Source organism: Macrosteles quadrilineatus, unplaced genomic scaffold, assembly GCF_028750875.1.
Source record: "Macrosteles quadrilineatus isolate MER2022 unplaced genomic scaffold, UCM_ALF_1.0 Scaffold_9__3_contigs__length_116548681, whole genome shotgun sequence".
NCBI lineage: Eukaryota > Metazoa > Arthropoda > Insecta > Hemiptera > Cicadellidae > Macrosteles > Macrosteles quadrilineatus.
The window spans coordinates 12,221,191-12,247,448 of record NW_026542602.1 but is presented as its reverse complement, the minus strand read 5'-3'; the positions used below and the strand labels follow the sequence as shown (position 1 = coordinate 12,247,448).

Sequence of the window (26,258 nt, the reverse complement as noted above, 5' to 3'; positions counted from 1 at the left end):
AATAAACAGTTTGTTGGAACAGCCTATGTTTCTTCATAAGAAATGAATAACGAGACCTAAATTACGGATACATTCCAATAACTACAATCATAAAGAGGTTCTGAGATTTATATACACACCATTATATGAAAATGAAATGCCTTGTAGTAATTTGTATTTTGAATTATCACAATATGATTTAACCGTTATTAGTGGAAACTATCTTTGTATAATCATCCCTTAAGATGCCAATAACTTTAGCATTGAGTGAAATTTTAAATATTAATAGCTGTGAATACATTCAAGTTAAATTGAAAACCAACATATTCCATTTATATTTGATCTGCTTGGGACGTTACCACGTCAGGAATGGAATGTAACGTAACGTCATAAGAGTTGATAATGCACACCCTGTGTATAATAGCCGCATTTGGCAGCTTGGAATGGCAACAACATTCCTCCAACAAGCGTTATACCGTTATGTGCTGGATATGTTGCTGCAATGAAATATGATTATGGATAGTAGCAAAACTATCAGAATTAACATTTGTACGAAATAGCTGAGCTCAATGAAACCAATAATTTTTAAAATCTATTTCCATAAGAAATTTGTAAGCAATGTTACCCAAAAATTAAGCCATCCATAATCAAACAGGATTATAATACGGTATTATATCTTGTAAAAGATCGAAAAGTGGGTATGTTTATTCATTTATGTTTTTTTTTTTAGATTTTCAACTCTACGATATTTTTTACATTTTTAAATTATCATGTTTAACCTAAAATACATATTTGTAAATGTATGAACTATGGTAAGTGTAGTTATACAGTGTTAACAACCAATTATGTGTGTCAATGACAATTCCAGGTGAAAATACAGGGTATTTGGTACTCAGTGTGACAAAAATTTTTAGTGCAAGTACAAAGTAAGTGAAATGTGATGGTGCATAAAAGAGTTTCCAAGTATATAAATTGGCTTCCCAAAAAATTATTTTAAGTTTTTCAAAAATGACCATGTTTTAAACCTAATACAACAATTTCTCAATAACCTGTAAATGGATTGGAGTAGATAATGTCATTTTCGTGTTCTACATTAAATTTTGAATGAAAATAATATAAAATGACGGAGTATCAGTAGTAAAAACTTCATTGTAAATAGATTTAAAGATAAAAATTAAGGTTTGATAAAAATTAAAAAAAAAAACATCAGTCAATTGCATTTATTCACACCCTGTATACAAGAAAGGGTCGGAATATGTTAAAAACTGCGCGATTTTATAAGCTTTCCAACCATATGCTACAGTATTGAGCTTTAGGTCTCCTTATGTACGTTTAGTGGTCTGAAGACTACAAAACATGGTGTTTTTAACATTTAAAACATAGAAAGTCTGCATGTATTAAGCAAAACTTGTATTTTTGTTTCAGTTTGAACAGTAAAACCAGTAATAAAGTTCCATGTTTGTTAAAATTAAAACCACTAAAACAAACAAAAGCATATCTAAACCTTAATAGTGTAGCATATAGTTGGATAGCTTATACAATGACGCAGTTTTTTAAATATTCGGCCGCCTTCTTGTATACAGGGTGTAGAAAAATGCAATAGACTAATGTTTTTTAAATGTTTTCAAACACCTAAATTTTTATCTTTGAATATATTTATAATGGAGATTTTACTACTGATACTCTTTCATTTTCTATTATTATTATTCAAAATTTAATGTAGAACACGAAAATGACATTATCTACTTAAATACATTTACAGGTATTTGAGAAAATGCTGTAATAGGTTTAAAACATGGTTAATTTTGAAAAAAACGTAATACAATTCTTTGGGAAGCTAATTTTTAGAATTAGAACCTCTTATAATTATGCATCATCACACTTCATTTACTTCGTACTTACACCAAAATAGTTTTGTCACAATGAGTACCAATCATCCTGTATATAAATATCCCAGGAAAATTCTAGATGTAAAACTACAAGGAAGTTAACAAATTGTATAAATAGAGTTTTAAAAAACTTGAAACGAATGTTGAATTTTTTTACAATTATCTAGGGAAACTTTATTGATTTTAAACCACTCCCAAGTTAAGCCACACTAATGACCAGAAAAGAACAGTCGGTCCCTTAATCTCCGACTCGTTCATCAATCTTCGAGACGATTAGACGCATTTCTTGATACCTAATCACGTAATGGTGGACAAAAACTGGAAGACCTGGTGTAAAGGATATTAAATCTCTCTAAACAATTGGACATTTCTTAATATCTTACAATTTAATGATCGAGACAAACACACATTTATACTACACTAAGGGTAGGACAGTAAATCTATACTATGCTGAATCAAAATAAAACACTGATATGTGAAATATATGAAATATACATTGACAAAAAGGAAAAGAACAATTTATTTTTATTACAAAGAAAAACATTATGGTTGAATAATTACCACCCACGAACAGTTTAAAAGTCGAAAGAATGTATCTACATATAGTATACGGCTGAATCTGTGTAATTGATTTTAATATTCTTTTAGTTTCGGTTGAATTTTGGTTGTATTATTTGCAAAAACATACATCGATAAACATAATATATTGAGTTTTCTTGTACAGCAAGTAAAAATATTACATGAAAGTACAATAATACGTCAAATAACACCAGTAATAATATATTTACACCTATACTGTTTACTAAAATCACGGTAAATACTTTTTTTTATGTATTACATTCTTCTGAGTATAAGTGTAAATAACTACTACTAGCACGTATTACTAGTACGTATTATTGTACTTTCAGGTAATTTAACACGTACGATGCTGATGAAGAAGTTATTAAAAATGTTACAGCACAACAAATATGATACTCAGGTAAACCTACAAAACTTTAATCCGCAGTCTGTGGGAAATTAGGGCAATTCTCAGCTTGATCCATCCTCTAGTAAAGAAATGGATGCAAATAAACAAAAGCAGGTGTGAATGTGGAATTTATTGGGATAGGTCTATCAATGAAAATGTCATGTGATTTAATGTGCTAACAATAATTCTCATTGATATTGTTTCAACCAAATTACACATATTAAAATCACATTTTTTATTATTTTACAATAATATGTTAATCAACAAACATAATTTATAGTAAGTTACTTTATAAATAAAACAACAAAATCTAGTCCTCGAGGGTAAAACTACAGCGTATAAAATTTGTAGCTGACAGTTCCTAACAAAGAGCATGTTCGATACCAAAATAAACTGCTATTTTCGATAGTAACCTAGAGCTTATGGTGTTTTTGACAACCCAGGTTATCAAAAGACTGCGTTATAAAACCAATAACATGAACCATTTTACTATTTAGAATTAGCTATATTAGTCGTATTTTTTCTAACTCACATTGCAGCTCAACAAGGTTTGTACACACTGCAAACAGTTTATCCTACAACCGGTTTAACTTGTGGCAAACGAATTACACTAATTTGTAAATAACCCTTTTTTACATTAAAAGTAAGCACAATAATTCTGGGCAAAGTGTAACGTTATACTCACTAATTTTTCCTTATACCAAAGATGCTACTTTCCTTGTACTAACCCAGTTATTATGGAACTTTCCTCGTATAAGCATCAAAGACAAACAAACGAGATCCCCATTATAGTTATAACGAACGCAATGATTAAAGCTGGATTTTTAAATATAATTCGGAACCCATCTGAATTAACTTTAAAAAAACTACTATGTTTTTTAATACGTTAAGTTATCAATAAAAAAAATCTGCTCCATAAAAAAGAGAATTTACTGTCTATTTTACTAAAGGAAAAAAACTTTTATCACGACCTGTTATAGTCTTAAACATCTACAGGCCATATAGAAAATTACGGATTGGATACAGAAACAAAAGTTAGTTAAACAATACCGTAAGAGAATTCGCAAACATAATAATATAAATTTAGTGCAAAAGATCGAAGAATTTAGACGCAAGTGAAGACTTTTCAAATCACACAATATAAAATGTAAAATATACAGGGTGAATAAAAAGTCAAGACCCCCACCTCTTATATTTTTATAAGTAAATATATAGAGATATCCTTTTGGTGGTCATGCAACCTTAGCAGGAAGTTTCATTTTATGATTTTACAATTTTTGAGAGTCTCCCAAAAAAGGGGGATTTTGGGGGCAACTCAAAAATGTTAAACGTAAACCCCCTTCAAGTGACATCTCATTTTGGAGTGTTTACAAAAACTAAAAGAATGGTGAAAACCAGAGTTCGCTATCCCTCCTCTGTCCAAAATGGTAGCCAGTATGATTACGAACCAATATTACCATTGATTTTCCATAACATTTGACGGGCTACAGTACTATTTTGGATAGAGATGAAACAGCAAACTCTGGTTTTCCCCATTCTGTAAGTTTTTGTAAACACTTTAAAAAAAGGTGTCACTTGAAGGGGGTTTACATTAAAAAATTTTGAATTGTCCCCAAAATCCTCCCTTTAAAAATTTTAAAACCGTTGCTAAGATTGCACGACTATCAAAAGGATATCTCTGTATGTTTACTTAGAAAAATATTAGAGAGGGGGGTCTTGACTTTTTATTCACCCTGTATATGAGGTAATAATGTTAAACAATTGCAATTGGGTTAAGGTAAAACTTTAACTCTAAGTAGGAGAATCAACTGATAAGAAAATCTGGATTAGGAGTTTATCTTGTGCACAGTACTTTAGTCAAACCTACGTCAATAATTATAGTAACACTTGTGTTTGGTTCATTTCCAAGTGTAAGATACCTTTTGGAATATTTCGCTTGGAATCAAATCAATTCCAAATTGGATTACAAAATTTGATTTTAATAGATAAGTTAATAATAGTTAAATATGAATCCCGAGGATATTACCGAGATACAAACAGCATTCACTAATAATTGCAATGTATAATATATTTATATTGCATCATTACAGAACGTAATAATCAACGGTTAAACTACTTTTCCGTTGTTCTGTCTTTCTTTTCAACGAGAAGTCATTAAGAATTCATGTTTAATCTTATCTGACATTGTCAACAATGACACTAATTGCATGATTGTACAATTGTTTCATGCTGAAGGTTTAGAGATAAATTTAATCGTAGTGAGTAAGAAAAATCTGAGTTTGAAACACAAAAGGAACTAAAACTTTAAAGCTTTTTAGTACTTATTAACTCGCCTCCACTGAGATAAGAAAGTCATAACTTGTTTCAGGGAACTATTCACCTTTTATTTGTAACGGTGGATTGATGTTTCAGAAAACAGTTTTAGTAGTTTTGTATTATTTTTTTACTAATCAGTAAAATCTCAGCATTTTTGAAAGTAATTGTTTACTAATCCCGTAAGTGAAGTAATATACCATACATACCGTATTTATTTGTTCTATCTATTACTATCCGCCCAGTACGTGAAACAAAACAAATTACAAACAATAATTCCTACAGTTATTGTCTTGACTGCCAATTCAAAAATGTTTGAAACTGATTATGTAAAGTAAAACATTGTAATTTAATGATTCAATAATCAACTAATGAAATATTCGGAGTTGTTTTTTATATACCTATGTCTACGATGGATTTTTTTAATGCATGTTTATGCGTCTTGAGCATAAATCTTGATATTAGTTAGGAGTTAAGGCTTTGAAATAACTGAGCGTAACCCATGTAGAGAGATGAAGCGTCAAAATATGTTCATAGTAATGTCAATCCCTTTCCATTACTATTGAATTGTGGATATTAATAGGCATGCACTATGGATGCGATGCTCCCTGGTGTGGATTAACGTCCGAACTAGTGAGTACTATAACGACTATCCACAGACCTATCCTGATAATTAGACCAATTCGTTAATTACAAGGACAAATGTGGTTCGGATTCCACTATAAACTGTAGGTCCAATTAACAGCTGTGTCTAAGGAACATTTTGTCACTAACTAGACTACAAGTTCGCGCTACTCATCCTACACGCATATTTGGGTTAAAATACGCACATGTGGCGTCCCCATTTTTAATTGATAATTGCCTGTCTTCATACATGCACGTTCTGTGGATCTACATGTCATATTTTCCACTTTTAACCTCTTTATGAAGAGGACATGGTAAAAAACACTACAGTAGGTTTTCAGCCCACTGGAAGTTCACAACGACGACGACCCTAACGAGTTATTTCAAAATAAATAAACCGTTTTACGTAGTTAATTAATGTTTCTATATTAATGGGCGTGCGCTTGTTAATTACTTACTGTATGTAAACACAAATAATTAAGGGTAATACATTGAAGTTTTAAATATGTGTTGCCCGAACCAAAAACTGTTATAAGCCAGTTTTACGCGCATTTGATAGACATCACCATTATACAGTAATTTTAAAAATATAAATCAAATATTGGGGATGTACATGGTGTCAGACATTTTATTGACTTACTGATAAAACAATCGCCAAACACTCTGCAAAAAAAGTTGTAATTTAGAGTAAATACAATGGAACTGACGTACATTTTTACCTCCAATTATGTTTGTGTCATTTAAAATTTTACCTTTAACGTCAGATAATTTATGTAGTTCAGCAATATACAGCAGATAAGTTAATAATTTACCAAATCGACAAAAAAACTGGTGTGACGACGATGTTTAACATCATATTGGCGCAAACCGAGGGAAATGTGTCCATATACCGATTATTCATATATATTATTACATATACATATATATTATTATATATACCATATACCTACTCATACGAATAAAAGAATTATTAATGCGTAGTTCACACCACGTTAATCCAACGAGAGTTCAACCATAACCTAACATTTACGAAACAAGCAATAAAAACAATTACATTAAATAAAATTCAAACTTCTTAAGTCCAAAGCTTACCCAATAAATAACACAGATCTCCAGAAAGCCCGATTTCACGATGCACTAACATAAAAGAGACACAAATTGTACGTAATATTTAGTCTACGTCGACGCGTCACGACACAGCCACCGACCGCAGAGTACAATACTGTACTGAGGGTCTGAGGCTACCACCACACTGTACGACGATCAACGCTCAGCTGTGTAGACACATTGATCTGCCTGCGTCACCGCAACACGGCGTTGCACCGAAAATGCGTTACTCCGAATATCATTATATTGTAACGTAGAAAAACTACCCGTGTGTTTGAAGTGTGCCTTACCTTATCATTCCCGTTCTTAAGTTGTAGACCTAACGTTGCAATACTCAGAATAGGCGTTGCACCGAATATTTGTAACGTAGAAAAACTATTGAAGTGTGCCTTATTACCTTATCATTCCCATTCTTAAGTTGTAGACCTGTTGTAATACTCAAAATAGGCATTACGCCGAACATTTGTAGTGTAGTTTTTACTGCACTAGACGAGTATAATACTCTTCTATTCCCATAGTGTTAAAGAGTTTTAAAATATTAATATTAATATAATGTAATTGAACCACCGACAGACTTTGCTGCTTTGCCAACTTTTTAAACAAAATCAATATGTAAAGATAATTTACTGTAAAAAAAAAAACAGTATGTAAATTAAACCATCATCATCTTCATTCATTTTGTTGATTTCCTCAAGGGGTGCATAAAATAAATACATTTCCAAAATACAATTACATGAAAAAAACAAGGTTGGTAAATTAGTTTTACTAATAACTAGGTAAATAAATAATTCAATAAATATTAACATGCAATAAATAATTCAATAAATAACCAATAAATATTTCATAAATAAATATAAACATAGAATACCGGTAGAAGAAGGATAAATATCTGCACTGATAGTTGAGGCAACATTCAAAATTAATTGTATTCAAAAATGCATTAAAAGAAAGAGATTGAAATTTTAAACCAGACATTTAGGTAAATTTAGTCTTAAAACAAATATGTATTTTTAAAAACGAAATAGATAGAAATATTATGTTTGTAGCATCGATTCTTAACAAATATTCCGCAATTTTTACACCAAAAACATTGTTTAACCCCCTTTAAAGGGTAGAGGGTTAGGGGTGATTTTTTTTTCAAATATCAACCCCTATTGAGTGAAGGGCTTGTCAAAAAAAACACAATGACGCAAACCCGAGGTGAATATCTCACTCCTAGCCAAAATGGCAGGTATTATGTAAGCTCCTTGAAAATCTGGGACAGAGAACTTAGGGAATTCTTTCATTCTAATACTTTTCGGCAAATCTAAACACTCAAAGCTGCATTTTTATGTGCCATATGGCTAAATATTTATTTGGTTAATGGCCATAAACACCTTTACCGTATCACTTTAGTAATATAGTAATATATTCGCCAAATATTGGTGGAGTGGTAAACAAAGTAAGAAAAACTCGATCGAAAACTTGCTATTTAAAACAGTTAAAGAAGTCCTACTTTTAAATGTTACACCATTAAACTTTGAGCCTTTGGTCTTTAAAAGTAGCATTATTACAGCTCGTGACACATAAGCTGGCACTTGGCCTAGCGCGGACAGTGTAGGCGGGAGGAGGGTGGAAGCAAGGAAAAGACCGGACTGCAAACATTTCCGCTGCCTCCCGGGGTTGACTCCCCTTGCATTGAACTTGAGCGCCTTCATATGGGTCGCGAGGACAGTTGATGCAACCCGCATGGCGGGACATAATGTTTTTGAAATAGGTTCTAGTAGCGATAGACCAAGTGCCAGCTTAGATGTCACGAGCTGTATCCTACAGTAGAGCAATTTTTGTGTGTATTTTCAGGTCAGGCATCTTGCGCTAATAGCAACTAAATTCTTTTTCATTGATACATATGGAAAAGATGGAACTATAGGACTAGATTTTGTCCTAACAAATAAATATAAAATAACATGAAACATGGTTAAATATTTCACGTGTTTTTTTTACTATTTTGTTTAAAATATTTTTTTTTTAAATAGGTATACAAAACAATCATGCAGTGAAAGGAACAAGTAATGCTGTGATACCAAATGTTTTACAACTATCTCTCGTCTCTGACTTTGTTTGACTCAAAAGTACAAATCTCAACTTTTGATTAAAGAGACAGTTTGTTTAACAATGCCTTGTAATTTGAAAGAGTTAATTTGTACTTTGGTCTATTTGACAGGGTGATTTTTTTTCTTCACAACGAGTAAACCCAGCTAGCAGTAGAAATGCTGTTGGCCAACCATCTTAATTTTTTTTACCTATCCTTGAGTGTTTGTAACTCATACATTGGTTACATATTTCACACTATATTTTAATTTCGTATTTACTTTTAAGATTTTATTACTTTGAATATGGGATTCTGTTTACTTACAATTTTTACCTAATGTTTATTTAAATATGTAAACAATTTGCGAGTCTATCATAGTTAAATAATTGTATAAAATATGTTTCCAAAATTGGTTTTCAGAGCAATAAATTCAAGAAGAACAAGGTTGTTAATCACTGAACTCAAACAACATAGGAAGAACGATGTACTACAATTTATAGTCGCTTTATGTCATGATAAGGTTGATAATGGGAAGTTTTCACTTAAAGCCACATAAAAAATTAAATTATGCTCAACGTGTTTGGATTAAGTCGTTCCGCAATTCTTTAGTATACTAATATAAATACAATATTAAATATGAAGAGTATTAAGATTCAAATTAAAATATAAAGAAAATAATCAATTTATTTAATGAGAACATCATAAATGACAGCGCAGTGTGATACTCGGTAGCAAACAGGTTTAGAATAAAAATGCAATGTTCTGAACTATTTGTTGTGTTATACAAATTTGAATGATAAAAACATTTTTTACTAAAGCCATTATTATTAGCACAATTCTCTGGATCTAGGTTTTACTATCAAGATTACTGTAAAATTGAATTTTTCTTATAACAAAATCAATAAAAATGAAACGATTAATTTAAGCAGCGGTTATCTTTAGTCAAGAATAACACAAGTACATGATATTATTGAGCTTTCGATGTACTATATATATTGAGTTATTTGATTGAGTCCGCGAACAAGAAAATCTGACACAAAAGAATCCGATTATAAAAACGTATTAAATTCCATTTCCATTATTAAATATAACAAAACAACATTAACTGCACTTTGTTATGCTAAGGATACGGACAATACCAACCCATGAACTTGTACTGTTCATTGTCCAGAACAATAAACCGCCTTGGGAACCCATTTATAAATTGTAGGTCAGGTAAATACCCACCGGGAACACGCAGTTAAACTAAATGCCTTGTTTATCCTATACAAATGGTTATCTGTGGAACGAATTTCAATCATTAAATCTATCCACACGTCTGTTGCATGTGAAAGAAAAGTATCGTGAATTTTACTACAAAGAATTATTTGTATTCCCAACTATCATTTATTTATATTAAATGGAATAAAGCTACTTGTTTAGCCACAATTTACAAGTTTGTGAATTACACACACAATAAGTGACCAAACTTGTGTATTCCAACTGTTAAAAGTCAAACCTAGGACTGTATTTTTATTAGTAGACCTTAAAAGTTAATTTTAATTGGCACAATCCAATTTAGGATTTGAAACCCCTAGCTCTTACATGTCAAGATTATGAAAACTACGAAATGGCCTTTGATTTTTTCAGTTTAAACAAAAAAAGATCACAACTGAGTATAAAAGTGCGAGGTTGTCTTTTTGCAGTATATAAATAGTATTAAAAATTATTTCTACAATATATTTCAAACGATTACTTCTTTCTTTTCAAGCGCACAGTTACATTGGTGTCCCCACGCTGCCAATATACAGGATAAGCAAAAGACTTACTTAACTTAATATTAAATTTAGCGGAGAACATATACATTTATTTTTCACACATAAAGATCTCGTATTCCTTACTTCTACATATTCAACTCACAAGAAGGATGATTCCTAATGATTGTTTTCTACAAAACCAAGCTTAACATCTACTTTCTCTGTGAAGTAGGCCTACTAAGGTTATTCGATTGTTATTTGCGTGTATATTGCTGTCTATTTTGTAGCGTCTTTTACTTCAGTTTAGAGGGACAAGTTTCGAACCAGCATGCACATGAGTGGGGTTTGGACAGATTTTCTGGCTTTTTTCAACAAAAATACCTCTGGACACTAACAAAGTATTGTTGACATTGTAGTAAGTTTTACAACAGCTGTTTGGAGATGAACGACAACCACATAACTACTACACTCCCATGAGGTCGAGTCGAAATGGCTTCTTGTAAACTTACATTGACAACACTCCGGGGAATACTGCGTGAGGTGAAATGTGAGATTCTTGCACGTCTTAACGTACTCAATTATTCATCCTTTAGAAATGCCACTAGACACTAAAAATACAACAACCCTTTGCTATACGTACATTAAGTGTTACCGTACAATGCAATCGAAACACAATTCAATAATACAAAAAAAGCAAAATGTGCCGACGGTTGCCACAAAAATGTGATTTCGCTCGATGTCGATATATATTTATACAAGTACGTGGCTGTTATATCTTTCTCGTAGGATTGAATTTTAATTCTAGCAGCAGAGTAGGCCACTCTGTATAGTTCGTGTTTTTATTTATGATTATCTACGTCATTTCCATTTTGCCAAGCCAACAGCCCATAACCTAGTCTCGCTACTATAAAGAAGTTAGGTTGAATACATTAATTTATTGATTGCACGAAGCTGGTCTAGTAGTACAACGCATGAATTCTGTCTCCTCGGTCCTCGGTTCAAATTCTACCAATCACCAATGCATTTAATCTAAGTAATAAAATAATGCCACGACCCCGTACTAACCTGAAAACATGTGTAAAACAGGGGGAGTCTAGCATCCTAGGATTTGAAGGTGGAACACAAAAAAATTAGATGAGGGTAAAGAATCAACCCGATTAACGATCCGATTGTTTTTTTACCGTATCCACAATGGAACAGCATCTCCTGTGTAGAATCGGAATATCGCGACGCGGAAACCTCGAGAAAATTCTAAATAAGGAAAACACCAAGAGACGATGTTGGTGGGAAGGTCGACAGGTTACTGGCTGGTGGTCACTGGTCACTCACTTGAGTGTCCGGTGGCATTGACTGATTGGACAGCTAGAGCTCATTATCATAGCTACAAGAGGCGATCGGAAGTTAAAACAGCGTCTTTGAGAAGAAGGCGAGACCATCAGATGTCATTTCTGGTCATCTCTCATTTGCCTTTCCTTTCAGTAATTCAACAAGCGCTGAGTGTCCTCATTGTGGGTCATTTTTGGCCTTAGTCCTATAATACAAGAAAGGTGTAATGTTGAAAATTTGTAAAGAAAATGTAAACAAATTTGTTATTTTAACAGATAAAAATATTTTCCGAGATTTTGATAAATATAAATTTGGGCGACAATCATTCAGAGTATACTAATGATTTTCCGACAGCAAAGCTCGGTCCCCAGGTAAGTTACTCACGAGTTAATCACGAGACCGGTAACGTGACCGTGAGATTCGTTTTGTTGGAGAAGCGCTAAAAGGTTGGAAGACTACTGAAGTGTGTTTATCCACAAATAAGCTGTATGCACAACAGTGGTGGTATCGCAATAGCATTGCGCCGCATTGTAAACACAGGCAGTCAATAATACAAAACATACCATTATGATATAGTAACTCGCACACACACTCTCTTGCATGGTGGAGTCTTAAAATCCTTAGAACAATTTGATACATGAATAAAACTAGGATTTTGTTATGGGACAACTAATAATACTTAGAAGCAGATATAAAAATAATATCTGTTGTTAATATCTTAAGTTCGTATTTTCTTAGATAGCATCACTAATCAATAGCTCATTAAAAAATGGAATCAGTTCCAGAATTAATTCACCTCTATTGGAATTAAACCACAAGAACCAGCAAGATTCACGTTTGAATATGAGTTGGCTGATACTCCCAAATATGAGTTACTCCCAAACTACAAAGTAGCGCAGGTTTATTTTTAAATTCAGAAACCATAACCATTGTAAACTGAGGTAGCTTTTATGGAAAAAAATCCTTCAGTAGTTAACAAACTGGTAGAAAATGTCGAAGCTTCAATACAAAGCATATATGGTTTTTAGAAGAAAACATTTAATATCCAAAGTTGGTTCTTAGGTAGAAAACACATTTTATTATGTAACAACAAGTATTTGTGAATTATGTAGGACTTACGCGAAATGTTGTGGAACACTTTATCGATGCAAATAGATTGTGTAAGTTAATTCAAACCAAAGATTTAATAATTAGACACAGATGTGACCTTTCACGTTACGAGCTGTGCTGAACAGATGTAGCATGGATTATTTACACACTATGTATGTAATGAAGTTTTATTAACACGGCAACAAGAAGCTCTAGATGGCAATGGCTGTTTGTACACACAAGGTTTTTCCACCTGCCATAATTAACTTACCATAAAACACAGACAAACTTTTTAGTTAAATGTAAAACTTAATTTAGGTCATGTATGCTTTTTTAGGTAACGTTATGAGCTTACCGGGTGTTAGGGTTTTATAGAAACGCCAACAATGAAATCAGCTGATTTAGTTATTCAGCGAGCGGGAATGGTATAGAGCGGAAATGAGCTATTTTGCGTACTGTTTACTGGTGTGGCAATGTTATCATTTCCATGCATCAACTTCATTTGGTCATTAAATAGTTAATAATATATTAATATCACCAGAAAAATTATCTTAGGAAAATGTAACAATATTATGTTAACTCAACTGGTTGAGACTTTAGACTTACTCCAAATATAAATTGTTTTTTTTTAAGCATCATGATTTATTTTATTACTGATTATCTTCAAACGTTTCTATTTTGTCAGTTAATTGTCTAATAACATATCCAATTATTAAAAATAGTTTTTATTTATGTTACATATATGCCTATTTTATTTATGGTTTCTTCAAACTACTGTACTGTTCTTAATGTTAATTAACTAAGTCATACAAATGATCAAATAATTGCTAAGCGCATGTAGGTTAAACTGTTTCATTAGAAAATAGCATGCTTTATATGATATCCTAGGTGGTGTATTAAAATAAATTTATACTGATGAGTTTAAGAGCGACTTGTTCTTCGGTGAATATGCAAGAGTATAAAGTTAGTGGGTTATACAAGTCAACACTAATTAGCCATATTCAAAAGTGCTTGTCTTTTAGTTGTTGGAACTTGGAAGGGCATTAGACAATTGAGTTAACTAGGCGCACTGAAGAGAGGTAACCCTACATGAATTTAATGGTAAAGTGTGCAAGTTTACACCAAGCCTGTCCTGGATCTAATGTAGATGTACCAAAAATTAAATACATACAGTAAATTGAATAGAGCTATTTCAGAGAGCCTACTCAGTATTTTCCGGGGAAACATAAAACTCTATATTTATCATAAACTCTTACAACTCTCCTTTTCAATCTTAAAGAATTTCCCAAAAAAAACTCTGCAATAATTCAATCTTTTGAAAACATTGCTTACAAAATTTCATAATTTATACCAGAGTAATTGTTTTGTTAGATATTTTACCCTAAGAAAGTTTAGGCTTTACTGTGTTCCAAACAATGGGTATTGATAAAGGAAAGGCTATCAAGATGGTAACTACAGGTAATAATGTTCTTCAGGATGGAGAGCAACAAGTATCTTGTACGAACAAGTTAATTTAAATATGTTAAAACATGATTATTAGCCTTTTAAGCCATATTATCCTTCAAAAAGGTTTAAAACATATTTATTTGTCACAAAATCTAGTGTTCAAAACCTTAAAGAGTGTGGCAAAATCTAATCTAAGTTTTTCTCGGGGACGCTTGGCCTCTACTGGCCTCCTCAAGGCGCCCCTAAGTATAAATGAGAAAAATGTACTAGTTTTGTTTTTTTAAGAACCTGGTATGATAAATAACTATTTATAGCTTTGTCAAAAATTTAAGAAAACAAAATTCTTTTAAAAACAAAAAATGTAGACTTACAATACACATAGTTTATTTGAACATGTGAAAACACCATGTTGAGTGTTGAGTCTTATTTACTATAAACTAGCATACTTGGTGCACAGAATCATGTGCAATCTAGACATAGGAGAAGGATTTGTATTGATCTTCTTTTTATTTGGCGTTTTCAGGTTTCTTGGTTTTGTTGCTAAAGGTGGAGATGGTAACAGGTCTAACTGTGTTCACAGTTTACCATTTTTGCAGTTATTAATTTTTTTGTGAAAGTCATTGACGGTAACCTAAATTATAAACCTAAGCCCTTCGTTCCCACCACCACCCCTGGCTTAAGTCTGGACTTATTTGTCAGGCCAATTCCCTGTTAAAATCTTCTCAGGCTTTAGCCACTTTCAATCCTCGTGCAGACACATTATGTGTCCAAAAGCGGCAAAAGACTAACTTCACGACTCCATTCTCCGTACCGCTCTAAGTGATAGCATAGACAAATAGAATTAAATAATAGACCGTCAGCAGTGCTGCGGTTAGCATAAGTTCTGGCATCCACCGCTAGGAGCGCAGTGTAGTTGCGGCGCACGAGATACGTAACTACACGGCGCTCGCAGTCGTGGACGCCCAGACCTTATGCTAACCACAGCACTGCTGACAGTCTATATTTTATTCTATTTGTCTATGGCGATAGGAATCATTGGGATTCGCTCTAACCTTTCATCTCCCCTTCATGGGGCAGTTTTCATTCCTTTTCTTTCTTAGTTTTTGTTGTTTCTTTTTTCAATTTAAAAGCCTGTATGTACCCCTGGTTCTTCCTATTTCCCTAGCTACCCCTGGTTCTTCCTATTTCCCTAGCTACTTTTCTAAACATCTCAATCGTTTCCTTGAACCTCATCAAGTTTTATTTTCTCATCTCTAGCTAGACCTTTCCTATCCAAGAATTCTTCCTGTTCTCTCCTATTTGCCTCCCGTAGTGGACAGTTTATAAATATGCGACTCGCGTTCTTTATTTCTCGGCATCTACATACCTCCTCTTCCACCAGGTTAAATCTCCACAAATTTGCCTTCAAATTGTTTATGTCCTGTGACAAACTGCGTTTCATAATGGCCCATTTTCCAATCTTGTTTCAGTCTCTTTCTGATGTTTGGTATATATCCGAACGTTTACCTTTATTCCACACTCTACTGCAAGCACATTTACCATTCATCTAATATCTCCTCTCTTCTGGCACTCTTGCTTCCCGATAGTCCTACCCGCCTCCTTGTCTTCTAAAATCCTAATCCTTTCTTCAACGAGCAGGTCGAGTGGTATGGCTCCGGACAAAACCCTAATCGCATCATGCCATATGCTACTGTGTTTCCCTACTTCCAAAAAAACTCTTCTTTGCATACTCAAAAGTTCCTTTTCAATATTATATTCCTAGCATCCTTACCCCAGAACACTCATTCGTACAGCATTGCTGGCTCAACACTCTTTGTACAGTGTCATCAAAATGTTTCCCAGTCATGCCTCTATTGGCTCTGGGATGCTAATTTCACAAACCCTTCTTTTATTTTTAGCACATTTTACCTCTACATGTTTTTCAAAAGTCATTCATTTACTTAAAGTCACTCCTTAATCAAGCCTGGCGACGAACGATAGCGTTTTCCAGAGATTTTGGGACCCGGCCATCCTACCTTCCGATATAATCAAATATTCTATTCGGAGATGGAAAACAAGTTTTTAAACTAAAATCAATAAAGTCTGATCATTATTCTTGTGCCCCCATCATAAATATTACCCCCATCATACAGAAGAATACAGGTGCCATCCCTTACAATAGATGAAACTGGATAAAAAAATATTGTTCCTTCGATATTAATTTCGTTCACTCATTAAATAATATCCTGTTATACAGGGTGTCCCGTAAGTAAACAGACAAACTCCGGGAAATGGTTCTATGGGTCAAAATAAAGAGAAAATCAAGAATAACATTTTTTCCAAAATCGCTTTGTTAACCAGATAACCGCCATTTTGTATTTTTTACATAAACATTTTTATTTTTGAATTTTTTCAACCGATCTTTATAAAACTTGGTATGTAGGTTAAGGTAGAAAAGACCAATGTTAGGAAAAAAATCATCTTGATTCAACTTAAAATTTCAAAATGGCAGCCATTTTCATTTTTTAAACTTAAATTAGGCCTACTAAAAAACGGCCAATGTCATGAAAAAATGTCAAGAACACTTTTATTTAGAATTTTTAATTCCTTATCAAACGATGCCAAGTTCAAAAAGATTGAATAAAAAATATCTGAAATATTACGATTTTTAGTAGTAAAATGGGGTAGAATAAGGCAGAAGCTAGTCAGGTTTGCCCCATTTTAGTGGTAATCTTAATGGTAATTACTTAAAAGAAATATTTGCCAATATTGACTGAACTATTAGAGTTTTAACTGAGACTGTACTTGTAACATCAACCAACACAAAGAGCTCACTGCAGGCAGATGAACACTGCTTAACATATTACACAAACAAACACTGTTTGTAAACCTAAGTGACTCATACATTCCTCTACATTACAGAACACTATAACTAACTTGGATTCATACCCAACTCAATTTTTGAATGTTTTAGTCTCTGGCGCTGGTGTGAGGGTTTGTGTGCATGATTTTATTTAGTACCGTACTGTACTTGCTTAGGTTATTTACCTTTGCTAGGTTTTCACATTGTACTTTTTATTTTACTTTGAAAAAACAAAATATGACAGTAATGCGTCTCTGAGATGAGAAAAGAAAAGTATAAAGCAACTGAGAGCAGGGTGAAGGTAACCTCTTTCATAGTCAGTTCCATTGCCAGGCTCATAATGCCACTTTGCTCTATATAATTTCTACGACATTGTAACATAACCTTTATATTCTAAAATATTTTGCTTCATTTGAACTTTTCAATTAAATACAAATTATTATTAATGAGTTTTGTAATTTATAGAATTTGAAGCATTTCTATAAAAATACCTCCGCCTCAGAAAACCTGCAGACTAAATAAATTTCAATAGCCTAAGTCCGATTTGGTTTTTCCTCAAATATATCCTTAAGACATACTTTTTTCCACATTCAAATAACATTGGTGCTGGGTAGCCGAGTGGTTATTGCGCTCGCCTTCAAATCTGAAGGTAGCTGGTTTGAATCCAAGCAAAATGGTTTGCAGACTCAGTGCCATTTGTCATTGGGCTATGAATTAATGATGCTATCTAACGAAAAGGTCGACGTTAGATAGTAAAAGGACTACGGTTTGGACTTTTCCCTATCAAAACGTAAAAAATGCCAGTGGCGTAGAAACACACAAACAAATAAATAATAATAATAATGCTTGTCTAGCAATCAAAAGGTCGCCGATTCAATTTTGAGAAGAGTGTGTAGCTTTGTGATGGTTCGGAATTAGATCTAGCTATCTTAGATCATTGGGCTTACAATAAAATGGTCCTGACTAATGAAACAGCTCGTCTTGGTCAGTAACAAAGCTACACAATGCATCAAACTTCATGTTACACTCATCCTTCACTCATATTGGGGTTTAAATGCACACATAGGTGGCTTCCCCATCTCAAATGAATAAGAATATGAATATTTAACGAGTAGGCCTACAGTGTACTTAGGTTTGCTCTTAAGGGGAAGGTAAAAAGTGTTTTTTTTCTTTTTTTTCGGCCAAATGATAATAGGCTAACTTAGAGGATAAAATAAATAAATGTGATCAACATAAAGTACATGAACAAGAAAACTAAGCTAAATTACAGCCGTTTTCATATTCCCCTTAAACAATTACGCCTTAACATGAGAATTTTAAAGGAGCAGCTTTTAGGAATTTTAACCGAAACCGCAAACCAAACCGAATTAATTGCACACCCCTGAACTAAATCATTTGTTTTACCTATTTTTAAACTCTAGATAACTTACACGATGGCCATAGTGAAAATTGGGCATTTCCATGTTTTAATGGTCAAAATTTGAAAACATCAATTTTGTTAACGTCGACCCCCATAATACCTCGTTCCCATGAACCGATCTGGCTTGTTCGCGAACTCACCCAAGTTGAGAAATATTCTAAGGACTATTCTTGCCTGAAGAGATGTTTCTAAAGTTCAGGTTTAGGTTAGGTTGGTGGAGTTCTGTTTAGGGTAGTTTAAACTATGAAAAAAGAGGAATACAAATTGACGCCTTTGTAAATTTATCTCTTTAGCAAACAAAACTACAACTTAGGCTATCAAATTTTGTTTCTATTAACCTAAAACCAAATGTTAGGCCTAAGTTACCTTAAGTTACCGGTATTTGGGTATCATAAACTTAACTACCGTACTGTATTGCCAAACTTAACAACAATAACCTAAACTAAACTTAGTCGCAGCAGCACAGTGTGAAAAAAAGTATTCCTGAAAAATATAAGTACGATCGATGAAGACTTTACACGATACGATAAGTTTTATATATTGAATGAAGATTTCATCCGATAATTTATGCTAAATAGTAGGTTTTCTGCGGAATTGTACCCAAACTTTGGCAAAATTGGATGAAACACAATAGGTATCCTAGGTACCTACTAAAAAATTGAATGTTTGTTAACTTAAGACAGTCGGTAATACGTTGCTACACTTTTGCTAAGTTATCCCATTTGTAAACAGTAACTTAGGCTAAGTTTATATGCAGATTAGGTAAACAATTGAGGATTTCAGTGGTTTGGTTCGAACAGTTGAAGTTTATATTGGGTTGGCTTAGATGTTTGGATAACAGTGGCCTAAATTTGAAAAGTCTGTCTAGATTTGAAAATATTCATTACGGTATTTGAATCCAATAGAATATTTTCCATTCACAATGTCTGTGAACCTCATGATAGCCTGATAAGATTATTCATAAAGGCCTGAAAATTGTAATTCCTCAGTGAAAATCCGATTCTCATAATAATTTGACACTATCCATAAACCTGTACTAAAAAGTAACTTAAATAGGTAGCCTAGACTAAGTAATTTTAATTCATTAGGCCTAAGCCTACAAAAATTAGAGATTTAAAGTTGAATCAGTCCTAAATATTACATTCTAAAATAGCTACAGTTATAGGCCTAGACCAACCAATAATTCAGGAAACTTTCAAAACATAAACAAATACTTACACAGTGGAAAACAGCACAGCACGTCCTGTCTCAGATTACCTAGTTCAATAACCAAACATATAACCCAGTTCTTAAATTTAACACTCAAGTGTACACCAACACACAGAAAACAACTTGATATATTTAGGATCCATGACGATGATTAACAAAATTTGGAGTATCTCAAAACACTTACAACATCACTTTAACCAATGTTTTGGCAAGTATTAGCCAACTCAAATTTTGACAGATGTCACTACTGCCATTACTGCAGTACGGCTCACATGATCATAGTCTCTATTTTCTTTAGACCATCTAGGTTTTCAAAGAGAATGAAGTTGTAGTAATTTTTTTCTTCTGATATACATAACAAAGTTGGTAATTATAATTAAACAGATTTGCAAAATCATTATAATACATAATACACACATGATTACATAAATTAATCTCAGTAAAAGTGTGAAAACATTTTTTTAATTTGCATTCCAAACAAAACTCAAGAATATAGAGGAGGCTATGATAGAATCATTTGAACGTTATTAAGACTACATAGTTTGATACTAAATTTATTAGTCATGGTTTGATTTTATAAAAAAATTCTGTTTTGGTAAAAAAAGAGTACAACCTGTTCCATGCAATATTGTATGCATAACCTAAAGTTCTGTATACTACTGGACTTTTGTAGCCTACTTAGGAGGGGGCGTATTCAACAAACACGTTGATTCTTCCTTACAAACAAATTGACAACATTATACCAAAGATTAACCAATGTTTTATTTATGCTTATACAGTCAGTACCTTACTATTCGCGATTAAGTTCCAGATTAGTTACCTACCATCGATTTGTAGTCCTATAACTTATACATCGATTTCTAGTTACTGGTATCAAAAATACATTATATTGAAACAATGTGATAAAAGAAAATATCAAAGCAAAAACCACGAAAACACTGTGAAGTATTCTTTTATACTCCACATAATCCATGGTTGGTCAGACCATAGACAAAAAGAATGTCAGACCAATGAGTTCACAAACAAAAGTTAACCTACTAGCACTAGCAGCGCTACCTTGTAGCTGCGTATCGAACCACGTGAACCATCGGCTTATAAAGAATGTTATCGTTAACCGAGAGATTAATCTTTTTCATATTGTACTAGTTTATTCATGTTGAAGCCTTCCGGAATTGTACCTGTTATAATTGTACTAGTGTTGTTTTATGGCTACGCCAAGTGAAAAGGACGCAGAAGAAAATAATATAGCATATATGGATACCGGTATCTTAAAAAAAAGGCTACACACCCATAATTAATTTAACCTCATAGTTTTATAAGGGCTACCTAATCAAAAAGGTTTCTTTATACTTTTATGGTCCTTATAGATCTGCTAAAGACAGTTTTATGATTTTTTGTGTTTCCGTAGAGAGTATGCTTTGTTCGTTAATATTTATTTCTTCTTGTTTTTAAACATGTATAAACACGTTTTTTGAATGCATTAATTACTGTTTATGTAATTTAAAAGTCGACAGATCTAATATGCAATCATTTGGAAACTTTATATAAACAATTAAAGGGTTCAATTCTAAAAGCAAATATCAGACCACAACATTATACCATGTACAAAGTCACTTTTCATGGTGTATTATAGAATATTCGTGATTGTGATTAGAATCAAAAGCGTAGTTCGGGGAAAAAATAAAGAGTTATAAATCAAAACAAATCAAACAGCATACTTTTATTCAATGTTTTAAATGTGATTAAATGCAATCCTAAAATCAAGGTACGTGCCCTTAGGTTTTGGCCTTGTTCCAGTCTTAGGTAACTTTAATGTTTGAAGAAAATACATGAAATAGTAAGGTGAAATTAATTAAATATAAAAAAATTATGCCTAAACTCAATTAATAGGTAAATACAACTAAAAACAAACCCATAATAAACATGTTTTTAAGTCAGCTGAAATTTAAACAATGGAACTTATCCTATTCGAACCACATTTCATATAATTTTCCAATACAGCTTCTTCAAAATGCTCTCTTGTCTTACTTTGCAACTCCATCTCAGAAGCATGGTACGGGTCTTTTCAAATTATGTTTGATATAAAAGCATGCATTTTGCACTTCCCTAAAACAATGGAAAGCAGAGGACACCAGGTTTTATATGGTGGTGAGCACGTGCTGGGATGCCGTTACTAGGCAACCAAGCTTAACAAACAGTTCTCCTCTTCTTCCTCCATCCCGACTACACCTGGCCGAACTAAAAGTCTTCTTCACTGTTCAAATATCCGACAGACCCAGTTTGAGTGAATGTGGGCCGCTGTGAGATTGGGCGATATGTTGGCATTGGCAGTGCTGAAGCTCATGATGGTAGTCTCGGCAAAACAATAATTTCAGAGGGGAATGGAGAGTGAATATCCTGATCATGCATGCCCTATCAATTCAAGGGATGATTATGTTAATGATATGCAAAATGTTTGATTTTATTGTGCGAAGCGAGCGAAGCTCTTGGATACCACACTCCTGCTTTTCTTTTCCACATACTCCTCCTGAACGGCTGATGCGGTCCACATGAAATTTTTTAACAGTCATATAGTTTAACCAACTATGAGAAGGTATGAACCTGAAATGGTGCAATTCGTACTTAGGGATTTTCTCTAAGCAAATTTTAATTTTTAGAAATTTAACATTGGCTTTATGGGTTTATTGGTCATCATGGCACTATTTGAAGATAACAACTAAAAGTAAACAAAAAATCATAATATATATGTTTATCATCATATCATCTAAAACTGGCACATTACAAATACAGAACAAAAGGGAAGAACTTTCGGATTAATATCGTTCATCATAATAATTAGGTTCATGGTAACGTATCATTGACTTAAGATCATTTAAGATACTCCAAATAACCATTCTACTTTTGTGAACCAAATATACTAATGATTTTAAATACTGCAAGTAAGTGGATATCACATTGACGTGAAGTCATATGTACTGATTTCGGTATCATAAATACAGGAAAATTTACACTGTAGTAAACGATATGACTGATAATGTCGCTAATGCTTTTATAAGTCTTGTCACAAATATAAATTTGAGATCTATGTAGGTACTGAGAGGAGTATTTATGAACACCGAGCGTCAAAGTACTAGAATGAACAGTACTTCAGGAGAATATTGCTTCAGAGTGAGAGTAGAATGGAGTGGTATGATATCATTTGGGTAGATTTGTTATTAACGCAGACAAACTTATCATCCAGAACCATTTGTTAATTGTTACAACCTCAATGTCAATAATTAACATCTGGACAGCTACAATATTATCAGTGGCGATTTTTCAAGAGCAACAACACGATAACCAGTTGCAACCAATGACCAATATAAACAAGAACAACTTGTCGTGTAATAGACAAGACCCAACAGCATCGAAGACCAAGACCAAGACGGCAATGGCCAAGACCAAAAAACTATAACCAAAGACAATGTGTCGTATTATTAAAATTGGATGCACTTATGAATCCCTCTCAAACCTTAGACATTTTACACATAGGCATTTAATTCTCTACTATTTCAACCCGTAACCTTGAAAGTTCACGTTTTACGGTTCATCAGCTGGACATATGAATGGCTTCCCGGTACTTGGTCTGTTCCAGAGAGACCGACGGCCAGTCACTCTCATTGTTCTGTCTGTTCCCCGGGAAAGTGTTGGGCGGTCTGGGCAGTACTGGAACTGACGTTCAGCACGCTATACTGTACGATCACGAGAGTATATCTGACAAACGAATTGATATTATTTGACTTTGCATTAGCAAATACCCCCGCCGCAGCAAACCTACAGACTAAGCGAATTTCCATTTCCCTGAATGGATTTACATTAAAATGACTACTTAAAAATATCACATTTATTCCCTATTTAAATAGAACCAGTTTAAAACATACTTAGGTTTGCTGCAACAGGGAGGGTAAAAGTGTTTTTTTATGTAAAATGTTAATAGTTGGTAAGAAATAAAAACATTTTCCAAATTTGGGCAAAATATGTTAATAAACAAGCAAACTACAACAGTTTACTTATTCTCCATAAGAATAACATGGGAATTTTAAATTTACAATTTTTTGGAATCTTCTCCGTAACCATTAGGCGCATTATAACGCTTCAATATAATAAATTATTTGTTTTTTTAAGCTCTACAAAATGGTTTAGAAAGAAATTGCAAAATTTTATGTTTTTTTGGTCGGAAATGGGAAAACCCCATTTTTGTCCCATAAAAGCCCCCATAAACCCCCGTTGCCATGGTCCGATCATGCTGGTTCGCGAACTCGTTCGAATAAACGAAGGTTTACACGTTTGTACCAAATTTCATCAAAATCGGATCATTTTTGCTCGAGTTATCGCGCTAACGGACACACATATATATATATATATATATATATATATATATATGAATTTGAACGGATGGTGTTTTTGGCCTCTAGGGACCTCAAAATGAAAAAAAAAATCGGTCCTGGGTCCAGGTCTTACCATGAGTACTACGGTAATAGCTTATTCCCTATATGGGAAATTCGCTAAAAAGGGTCATAAACAGGTGATGATCGTTGCAAAGTTTGTCTCTGTGATTGTCACGAAACATTATAACAGCAGGGTATAAAATTGCTCTTTTGAATAGGAAATCTGGTGTAAAAAGTTTCTTGTGAAGATTTGATTAGGACTTTTCGCTAGGCTTTAAAAAAGGCGAGAGTAAACCAGAAAAGGATTCCCGTATACATGATATACAATTTATGTATGTCTTCACTCGCAAAGCTTTCGCCGGCAGTGCTATAATACTGAACATGTACAACTATGGAAAATGGATTCGAATGCATGCATATCTCTGTATATGCCATTTGCTGTACATGCAGTAGTAAAAATGCCACCAGGAGAAGTTTACTATCTTGTTCCAGACTTTAAAATCACCTATGCAGAGGCTAAGACCTTAGGACCGACATTAGGATTTGACATTTTCTTTGCGAATATTGTTCAATAACTTGTATTATTTGAATATGGATAAAAACCGAAAATCTGGACAGCCACTATGATTTGAAATAGTTTTGTCAAAAATTGTATACTTTTGTAATAATGACTAGCTTTAATTGATTTAAACCCAGTAAACTTGTTGCTTGAAGATGAATTGAGCCTTTATCAGAGCATTTGAGAGAAAGACTTTGGCCATAGATGAAGATATTATTTCATATATGCTTTGGCCATTCACAAGAAGACGAACTTGATACAATATTTATGTTTGATATTGCATAGAACCACGGATGATATCACGCAATGATGTTTTGGTATGTCGTATGTAGTCAATGATATAACCCACCACAAACACACAGAAAGTTTATCATGAACACATTTCACTGTACATGACGTTTGCTAAAGCCGTCTTGAGGTGAATCTATCGCTGTATCCAGCAATACCAAGATTTAAATGGGACAATCTATTACCTATCTAGATTGGTAGATTGGTAGACGTCGCCGTCTTCAATTTTTATCGCAAAGTAAGCTTAATTATCAGTTATACAAAGTACATGACACGTACAGGGAAAGTGAAAGCCACGTCTACACCCCATCCAATTAGTAACCATTCATTAATTCCGTGTATCTGCAGTGATGCGATTTGTGTAAAAAAATGAAAACCAGACAGGGTTCGGCAATGTAGGTCTTTAAAACGACTCAAATTATATTTCTGAAACATTGTTAAATCGCTCTATTCTAATGGACATTAGCTATTTGTGCTCAGTGCAAAATAAATACAGTAAAGTAATGTTTGCATTATTATATTTATTTTGTTGGACTTTACTAATACCATTGACTATTTTAATTCTACCATAGATTAAACACGCTCACTATTTAATTCTAATTATAACAAAAACCCACTCATACATGGATTCCGTCCTATGTAAAACTTGTGTTCTAAATTAATGATGGGATTGATTGTGTAAACGAGGAAAAAATCATAACGATTTCTTTGAAATGTAGGATGAGTGAAATCCGAGCAAATCGAGAGAACGTTTGAGAAGTACATGTTCCAGTGACGATATAAATAAATATAACCTTTCCAAATGAAGTGTTACCTGCACAATTTATACAACATACATAACATGCCTAAAAATACTTTAATAATACTTTAATACTTTCTTATGAAATGGCGACCATACAATGTAGGTATTTTAAGCCAAGTATGAATACCTCAATGTAATGGATCATAGACTTTTTAATTAATAAT

General features: G+C 33.2%; 2 protein-coding genes across 3 annotated transcripts in view; one reads left to right on the top strand and one right to left on the bottom strand.

Annotated features, from left to right (window-relative positions):
• Positions 1–20,130, bottom strand: part of LOC129002290 (E3 ubiquitin-protein ligase RNF144A-like) — a 157,656-nt gene extending 137,526 nt beyond the window's left edge. Inside the window, exon 1 of one of the 2 annotated variants that reach the window (XM_054429975.1) lies at positions 20,028–20,130. The gene's annotated coding sequence lies outside the window, so the exon portion shown is untranslated. Of the gene's footprint in view, positions 1–6,864; positions 6,923–20,027 lie in introns of those variants that run through there. The other variant, XM_054429976.1, reaches the window with a different exon arrangement.
• LOC129003247 (baculoviral IAP repeat-containing protein 7-A-like) overlaps positions 1–23,472 on the top strand; it is a 44,759-nt gene extending 21,287 nt beyond the window's left edge. The window contains exon 2 of the mRNA XM_054431540.1: positions 23,312–23,472. Coding sequence (XP_054287515.1) covers positions 23,312–23,472 — 161 coding nt within the window. The remainder of the gene's footprint in view (positions 1–23,311) is intronic.
• Positions 23,473–26,258: the final 2,786 nt, after the last annotated feature.